Raw genomic sequence first — 9,211 nt, forward strand, 5'->3', positions numbered from 1 at the left:
ATATTTTGAAACATTGAATAAAAGGTAATGAAAACGTAATGTTGCTCACCACAGCCAAAGTAGCACCAATCTAAAATAAATTTGAAAGAGAAAGAAAACAAGGTCAGCTCTATAAACTGCTTTTACACTCTTCTTCACACTGGGTTGAGTTGAAAGTGAGAGTGGTGAAAAAAGAGACATGCTAGAATTAACTGTTAAATCAACTACTAGTGTGTAGATTTTGCCTGACCCCTATATAGTCCTGTGTTCTTACGTGTTGTTCTTAGAATAAAAATCATATGCATGAATATATATACCAAAATAAAGCTGATTCAACCAACACAAGAAGAAAGTGATAGAAAATACTCACCTTTTGCAAAGCTGAAGTCAGACAATAAAATAGTAACCACACGTCATGAGAAGCATCTGCTTGTTAGAAATAAGCATTTTTAGCATATTTCCATATTAAATCAGAAGATCTGCCTGAGTTACATTACATTTAATTCTTAAAATATTTTAGCTACTGAAAAGTGTTGAAAACCAATAGTTTCCACACTCTAACTAGGTTTTCACACCTTAAGGAGGTGGTTTCTGTTGTATGAGCAGAGCATGACAAAGTGCAGTTGTTAGTCATTTAGTTTCATTAATCTGTATGAATCTTTTGTTGAATAAACACAATTATAGTAGAAGCTAAGAACAAACTGTGTTAAAAATATTTTTAATCTAATATGCAGATGTTAAAGTTATGTCTTTACTGTCCTCCATTCACACCCAGAAGATCTCCAGTCGTGCTACCAGGATTTAACAGCATCGTCTCTTCGGGATGTGATATCTGTCATTTCTTGCATTTGTTCAATTTCCCAACATGAAATATGTCCTAAATTAAAGTGATAGCTCACCCAAAAATTACAGTTCTGTCATCATTTACTCACCCTCAAGTTGTTTCAAACCTGTTTGAGAATATGGGTAGCTAAACAGTTGCTGGTTCCCATTGACTTCCATAGTATGGAAAAAAAAATACTATGGAAGTCAGTTGGGACCAGAAACTGTTTGGTTAGTCATTTTCTTCAAAATATCTTTGTATGTGTTCAGCAGAAGAAAGAAATTCATACATGTTTGGAACAACCCGAGGGTGAATAATAAGTGCAGTGTGTTTAGTGTATCTCTTTATTCACACACTCATAATTTATACACATTTCTTTAAATTGACACTGATTAATCTGAAACCAGAATTACATTTTATGATTTAGGTGTACAGACAGAACTAACACATTCATGTTGACCTGAACTTTTGTTATTACTGTTGTTATTATTTTATGCAAGTTACTCCATATACATTCAAAAGCTTGGGGTCAGTAAGATTTTATGTTTTGAAAGAAGAGTCTTATGTTCACCAATACTTCATTTATTTGATCAAAAATACAGTCAAAAACAGTAATATTGTGAAGTACTAAATGAGATCATTTGCACGTAACCATATTTGTTATTCATTTAATGCAGCCTGTAAAGTCACCTTTAAAGTGCCATTAAATGGTAAACATTAGGGTCCTGGCAGTTCCTTGCTTATATTTAAGATTTGTTGTCCACTCATCGCTGGCCTCAGAGTGAGAATCCCCGGATCTTGCCAGTCAAATAGACAGGCCTACAAATTAATGATTTGAACGCTAGTCTGTAGTTCCTCTGTGAAGAATGCTGAACGTTTTCAGAGCAACGTGTTCACAGTCCTGTAGGTGAAGTAGAGGACAAAAAACACACAAATAAGGCTCGACCTAAAACTGCTGATAACAGGTATGAATGTATTCATAATGTGATTATTCTGCAAGTATGGTTTTGAACAGATGTTGCATCCTTACTGGTAGAGAGAACCGCTCAGTACATCAAGAATTCCACCTAAAAACAAACATTAAAATATAATCCAAAAATGACTGAAAGTAATTACATAACATATATATTGCTAACAAATAATAGTGTTTGGTTCAGCGTAAGCTAAGTGAACTTTGATACTCTCAAATGAATCAAGAGTGTGCATCCTATTAATAGCAGCATCATACCTGGCTGGCAGACTGTTTCACAGATCACAGGACAAACGTAACAGTAGGAACAATCCTGTGGAAGAAGATAAGAGGGTAGGTGATGCATAACATGTGCATAGATGTTTGTTTTTGTTGTTGTTAAATGAGGTGTAGTGTTCAGGTATCCACATACATTTGGCCTTGATTAATATGAATTTTGATCATATTAAGAAGAAGAAAACCTACTTCGCAGTGATTGCAGTGTGCTGACGTGTCCCATTCCTCACAGGGACATTTGACACAGGTACCGCAGTGCTGAGAGGTGGACAGAGATTGAGTAGTAAGCTACACCTCTGCTCTTTACTGGGGAGGTTTAGGAAGGGATCACGCCAAATCTATACTTAAGTAAGTTCATGGGTTATACTAAAGTTCGGTGGGTTTTGCGTGTGCTAAAAATAGGTGAAATTATCACCTAAAAGTAGTTGAAAAATATGTACCTCATGCGCTGATCATCGTCATGATGATGTCATCAGGTTTAAAAATGGATTGATTTCCAGTGACATTCAATCAAAATACTGCAGACTATTAATAATTATTTTATCAACATCAACAAAAGTAGTCTTTTCACTGCAAAGCTGCATCTGACGTAGCATGATTGTTCAATGCTGCTTAAAAGGTGACATGCATATATTTTCACAGCAGTCGCATGATGCTGCATACCGTAAATATCCTACATAAAGTATATAAATTATAGAATTAAAGGAATTCATTATATAGCAGAACTGCAATATTATGACAAATTATTGTTGATTATTGCTTCTAAATTTGTAATGATGTCTACAGCTTCAGGCTGTCTATACAAAATGAATATATTGTTTACATCGTAGCAGCACTTTTTTGTTTATGAAGAGAGAATCCGTGAGACTGCAGGATTCAGTGAGCATACTGAACAAACTCTGGCATTTTCAATGGATTTCTTAATCGCTGCTTACTAACATAAATGGCTTTAGTAAATGGCAATAAAATTGTCCCTTATTTTAAAGGATTAGTTAGCTTCCAGAATAAACGTCACTTTCCAACATGTCTAAGTAATGTGTGAAGTCATGGACACGCATCGTAGAGCTAGTGCAAAATGAGCATTTGTGATTAAAAAGTATATACATTTTTTTTTTTATTTTTTTTTTAGAAAATGATAGATCGTTTTGCTAGATGAGACTCTTATTCCTCGGCTGGGATCGTGTAGAGCCCTTTGAAGCTTCACTGAAACCGCAATTTGGACCTTCAACCCATTGATCCCTGTTGAAGTCCACTATGTAGAGAAAAACCTTAATTTCTTTTTGACTGAAGAAAGAAAGACATGAACATCTTGGATGACATGGGAGTGAGTAAATTATCAGGAAATTTCTATTCTGGAAGTGAACTAATCCTTTAAACTTGGGCGCATTTTTGCCCCAGGCCCAGTTAAAAACTCTCTTAACATGAATGGGGATTGGGGCATGTGTGAGTCAGTAATGTAAGTGCAGTGTGGTAGAAGCGTGGTTACCTCACAGACTGAGCAAAGTGCACAGAAAGAACCTGAGCTATACATTACATCCTTCGTGGAGACCAACTCTTGTCCCTCTACGTTTTCCTCACTGGCAGTTTCTACATAGAGAGAGAGAGAGAGAAAAAGTAGGTTTAACAAAGATCTTAATATTCCTGTCAAAAACAGCCCGCAAAAAGATTGCAATCCAGGTTTTCTATATGCTGATTTGCAGTGAAAAATAAATAATTAAAAAGAAGAATATGAAGGAGAGAATGGTTGCTTTTTGATGTTCTGTTGCAGGTATATTATGACTCCTCCCCCTGAACTTTCAGTTGCCCTGTATTGTGCTCTCTCATTGGCTGTAGGTCATTGCCAAGCGGCAACCTCCCCGCCTCTCTCGTGAAGTCAACACGGAAGTGACTAAAACTGCTAGAGGCTGGCTCCAAAAGGGAGTCAGTCCCATAGACTCCCCATGTTAAAATGCCCAAATTTACAGCAGAAAAAAATGTTTACAGCCTGGTACAAAAAGTGGTTTTGGTCTATATAGCTAATTTTGCCCTTCGTGACAACTGTGAGGGGGGTGAATTTTTTTATAACTCATCCGTTTAAATTATATTAAGCCTTAAAGTTCTGCATAATTAAGGGCGTGGCCACTTGAGTGACAGGTGGATTGCCGCTGCTGTCACCGCCATTAAGCTAGGTGGGCGTGGTTTCAGCAACCAGCTCCCGCCTCTTTGCCCATTTTCGATTATCCAGGAGTGACGCGCTGCCAAGATGGCGACGGCCAGCTCCGCCTACTTTAGGCTTCAAAAACGCTCTTTGGAAACCTACGGGTGACGTCACGGACACTACGTCCATGTTTTTATACAGTCAATGGTCGTCGCCAATGTCATTTCCTGTCAAAACAAATTTTACACTGAAGGACTGTGAGTCGCCGACAGATATCTTACGGGCATCAGTGATGCATTGGTGCTTCTCTCAGATCACCTCTTTGATAACACTAATGCGATTGTCACACACGTGAGTGAGCACTGATTTGCCTCAGATTTCTGGCATTCGTCAGCAATTTCCACAAAACTGTTGACGATTGAATATTGGGGCTAAAATTGTGCAATGTGTGCCTGTCTTTAGGCCTTGTTGCAGCTGGTTAAGACACTGCTAAGCTCAACTATAAAGCAATCAGTGGACAAATACTTAACTGACCCTTCACAGGGAGTTTGATTAACAGGTGATGTGACCAATCGTAACACCGAATCTGCTATTTTTGTCCAACAAACCAGACAGGAGAGTAGATTAACGTATTTGTATAACGTATTGACATCTTGTGAAACAAGATAACTTCTGATGTTCATTTATGTTTATTTCGTGCTGTAACTAGTATGGGCACTTGTATGAGATGATCGCTATATGTGACGCTTGAACTGAGGTGCTACAGTGATCTGTCACAAAACATTAAAAGCCACAAAATGGTATTTATTGTTTCCTTCTGATGTTCATTTATGTTTATTTCGTGCTGTATGGGCACTTGTATGAGATGAGATGATCGCTATATGTGACGCTTGAACTGAGGTGCTACAGTGATCTGTCACAAAACATTAAAAGCCACAAAATGGTATTTATTGTTTGAATTTCTTAAAAAATGACAAAATTTAAAATCTGAGGCTTTGTTTCATACCAAAAGTAACGTGCTCTGTCTTGTCTGACGTTGCGTTGTCAGTTTCTTCTTTACTCTGCGATGTAATTTTCACTGCGTGAGAACATGTGTGACATGAGAGTGGCATGGCTTGTCGGACATAGCAACAGTAATGGGTGGAGAGGAAGCTTTGCGAAGGGTCAATTAATAGGTGATTCTGAAGAGGAAGTGGAAGCTCTGCTTTTGTAAAAAACATGCAAATCAAATCTCCACGGTTCCAACTAGTGAGGACACCATCAAGGTGGCACCTACAGCCTGAAACACACTGCACAATTTTCGGCTGTCCCAGATGAAAGATTTGCATAATGAAACAATCATGGCGATTTCTGTGATCATGGCTCCTAATCGGTGGTCCTGTGTCGTACCGTGAGAGAGGTTCAAAAGACGGCCGTTGTCACGGTCTTGTGACCAAAGATAGTCTACGATCATTTTCTGACCAACGTTTACTGACCAACCAATAAAAATGCAACATGAAATCAATGCGACATGGTGCTAAAACATAAAACTGCTTACCTCAAGCTCTTATCCCTTCCTCTTTTGCCGCTTCCACTTTTTTTCCACACAAATAAAAACTATGACTGCTAAAGTGTGATTTATCATGCTCTTTTTGTTTAGCACTAGCGCATGCTAATGACGTTTTATTCTTCTATAGTAATGTGCGTCGTAGAGTATGAGTCCATTGGTGTCATCATCATACAGTCTACACGCATCGTAGTCAAGTTTATTAGATCCATGTGGAACAGTGTTGCATGCAATGATCTTATTGGATTGCTAAAATCATGCAGTGTGTCTCGGGCTTACAGCAGGGTTTGTCCAATTCTGTTCCTAGAGTGCCACCTTCCAGCAGAGCTTAGGTCCAGCCCTAATTAAACACACCTGAACCAACCAGGATCACTAGACACTTCCAGGCAAGAGATAAACTTTGTAGGACAGTGGCCCTCCAGGAGCAGGATTGGACACCCCTGGCGTTCCTTAATACTCCATCTTACTACCTTCTTGTTGTTTACCATAGGGAGTCATCCACTCCAGGGTACCTACACTCACAGTCTTTCTATATCTGTTGGAACTGCCAGTTGGCTGACTTTATCCCTGCCTTGGCCAGTCAGTCAAACCTCTTAAAATGTTTTGGTCTGACAGGCATGGATCTGCACAGACAACATGGCAACTCCCTCAATCCCATCTTTAACTTTGGAAATTCATTCCTCTCTCTTCTCTCTGCAAAAACACATCCTTAGAATATCAATTACTGCTACTGCCAAAGTTTCACAATGTCTCTGTATTGACTTTAACGTCCACCTGGACAAACCTCAACCAGCTGACTTCCTAGAATTTCTGGCCTCATATTTCGCTGCAGCACACAATGCAAGCAAACAGCCTCACCCATAACTGTATCCCTAACCATAATCTTGTCGCTTTCTTACATTTCTCTAAACACCTTTTTCTCCAGTTGTCTGTCATTCTCTCTGAATCACCGCTGACTTGAGCAAGTATCAATCTCTCATCTCCTCCCTCTCCTTTACAAGATCAGCAACACTTCAGACACCTGCAGACTATTCACAGGATCTTGTACAAGAGATATCTTCTACTCCATTCTATCATATCAATGCGTTTGGCTACCTTCCCACTATATTTAATCAGGCCTGGATGACCCCACAACACTTAACCCTACAACAGTTGAAAGCTACAGACTAGTGCTGTCAACTTTTCTGTCAAGGTATTGAAAGATTTATGTTTAGTCAGCTCTAAGGTTTCCTGGAGAGAATATGTGTCAAAGTCACATCGGCTAATCATTGGGGTGCAGGATTCAGTGCTTGGTCCTTTCTTTTTCCTAATGTATACTTTCTGTTCTGTTCTCTTTCTGCTTTTATTACTTATTATTTTTGGACCATGCAGGTAGACACATTTATCTAATGTATCTACTATTAAACACTATTCTTGTTTATGAAACTTCATATAAAATGAATGCTGAACATTTGTGTAATTACAACAAACCAAGACGACTTGAATTATTCTGTTTACATTAACTCAAAGTCTCCCACAATCTAGCATTAAAATGAATTGCAATGACTTGCCACCCTGGGTCACATGACTATAAAAAAAAATACAATTACTTCTTTGAAGTGTCCCTTCTCTAAAGGACTTGGTGAAGGGCCCATTGTGAAGGAATTTAATTGTTCACTTTTTTTTGTAACGCCTCAACAAATAGTGTCCCTTTCTCAAAGTGTCCTTCATATGGGTGCAAAAATGGAATTTGTTTACTCATCTTACAGCAGTCAGTTAAGGGAAAGCTAGTCGACATTTGCCCCTGAGATAGATACGGTTGCTTTGTACATTTTTAGATGGCAGCTAAAACTCAAATGCACTTTGGTGCTTGTGAATTTTATGTTGATAACAAACTCTAGGTTTCAGAGTTGGCCAAACAGTCGAGTATATGTAACGCATACGCCATGTGTTAGGTTCATGTCAACAACATTCAGCCAGAAAGGACTTAAAGTGGTTGGAATATTTCAGCTGCTGTAGCTGTTCTGATATAGTGAGCTATTTTAGAATGTGTGACTTCATAGACTCACTGAGAGGCATTAGGTTTTAGAACGTGTCATTTGCGGTGAAGACTAACCATTTTTATAAAGTACATTATCAGTATTAATGATTGATGAATTGTAGTAAGTAGTATGTTAAAGTAATATGTTAAAGTAAACATTACTCAGGAACTTAAATACGGTATGTATTACCATTAATATTATTTTTTATAATCGTTCTTAAGAAATCTTCACGTGTCAGTAAAATTTACTTGAGAATTTCTACTTGAAGTTTCTGAGTTAGTTGTTTCCTAGCTTTTTTCACGTAAATATACTCTAAAAATATTTCTGTTTTCAGTGTAAGTAAAAACACTTAACATTGATTGTGAAGGCTATTTAATAATTAATTCAGTAGTTACCTTCAACAGTATCTGTGGTCTCTTCATCTTCACCTTCATCTCCAGCCTCCTCATTATCTTCATCAGCAGTTTCCTTCTCCTCATCTGCCTCTTCCTCTTCCTCACCTGGTGCTCCCTCATCCTCTGCAGCTGTTTCTTCTTCCTCTGTTATCTTTTGTGCTGAATCCTCTTCTTCTGCTAATCCTTCCTCTACTTCTACCTCCTCGTCCTCTGCCTCCTCCTCCTCCTCCTCTTCTGCTACTTCTACCTCTTCCTCTGTGTATTCCTCCTCCTCTTCTTCTTCCTCTTCATTTATTACTCCTTCTGCCTCATCATCTTCCTCTGCTACTTCCTCTTCATCTGCTCCCTCTTCTGCCTCATCCTCTGTGGCTGTTTCTTCTTCCTCTGTTATCTGTTGTGCTGAATCCTCTTCTTCTGCTAATCCTTCCTCTACTTCTACCTCCTCTTTCTCTGCATCCTCCTCCTCCTCCTCCTCTTCTGCTACTTCTACCTCTTCCTCTGTGTATTCCTCCTCTTCTTCTTCCTCTGCTGCTTCCTCTTCATCTGCTCCCTCTTCTGCCTCAGCTGCTTCTGCCTCCTTAGTTATCTCCTCTTCTGGTGTCACCTCTTCCTCAGAAGCTTCCTCTCCATCGTCTTCATCTTCAGCTCCCTCTGCTTCCCCATCTCCTCCCACGTCTTCATCTACTTCTTCAGATACATCTCCAACCTCCTCCTCATCAGCCACCTCCTCTTTCTCACCTCCAGTAGGGTCCAGACCGCTCAGCACCTCGGCTTCCTCACTTCGCAGCCTTTCTTCAGCCTGCACAGAATCCCCGAACGGTCCAGTGCAAAGCAGAGCTACGATAAGCCCCAACAGCCAGCTATGTGAAGCTACCATCTTGCAGTCGCTCCCTCACACAAATACAGTCAGTTTATAAAAAATGTTTTCGTATCCACCCAAGAGGAGCAGTTTCTTATGGGGTTCAATGATCCAAGATCTTTAGATCTTTGGACCAAGTACTTGGAAGTGCAGACGCTGGATCCACCAGAGGGAATTAGAGAGGTAGTTGAGTGAGAGAGGGGGC

General features: G+C 39.3%; 1 protein-coding gene across 2 annotated transcripts; it reads right to left on the reverse strand.

The window, feature by feature from the left end:
* Nucleotides 1–1,451: 1,451 nt before the first annotated feature.
* LOC107732180 (protein Ycf2-like) lies at nt 1,452–9,190 on the reverse strand. 2 transcript variants are annotated; one of them, XM_016543456.1, is made up of 7 exons: nt 8,700–9,190; nt 8,148–8,513; nt 3,535–3,635; nt 2,238–2,306; nt 2,031–2,085; nt 1,833–1,869; nt 1,452–1,703 (listed from the first exon to the last, which is right to left on the reverse strand). In XM_016543456.1, the coding sequence occupies exons 1-7, from the start codon at nt 9,022–9,024 to the stop codon at nt 1,682–1,684; spliced, it is 975 nt and encodes a 324-aa protein (XP_016398942.1). In that variant the 5' UTR covers nt 9,025–9,190; the 3' UTR covers nt 1,452–1,681. The 2 variants fall into 2 exon arrangements, with proteins under 2 accessions (XP_016398942.1, XP_016398941.1); XM_016543455.1 differs by having other exon boundaries at nt 8,148–9,190.
* Nucleotides 9,191–9,211: the final 21 nt, after the last annotated feature.

Source organism: Sinocyclocheilus rhinocerous, unplaced genomic scaffold (genome assembly GCF_001515625.1).
Source record: "Sinocyclocheilus rhinocerous isolate Xijiao unplaced genomic scaffold, SAMN03320098_v1.1 scaffold1541, whole genome shotgun sequence".
In the NCBI taxonomy this organism is placed as follows: Eukaryota; Metazoa; Chordata; class Actinopteri; order Cypriniformes; family Cyprinidae; genus Sinocyclocheilus; species Sinocyclocheilus rhinocerous.

Excerpts from the sequence above, each read along its gene's own strand:
- LOC107732180 (XM_016543455.1), bottom strand. The coding sequence starts at position 9,024 with ATGGTAGCTTCACATAGCTGGCTGTTGGGGCTTATCGTAGCTCTGCTT. Across the intron at positions 2,307-3,534 it reads CACTTTGCTCAGTCTGTGAG|CACTGCGGTACCTGTGTCAA; the intron begins GTAACCACGCTT and ends TCCACCTCTCAG. Across the intron at positions 2,086-2,237 it reads CACACTGCAATCACTGCGAA|GATTGTTCCTACTGTTACGT; the intron begins GTAGGTTTTCTT and ends CTTCTTCCACAG.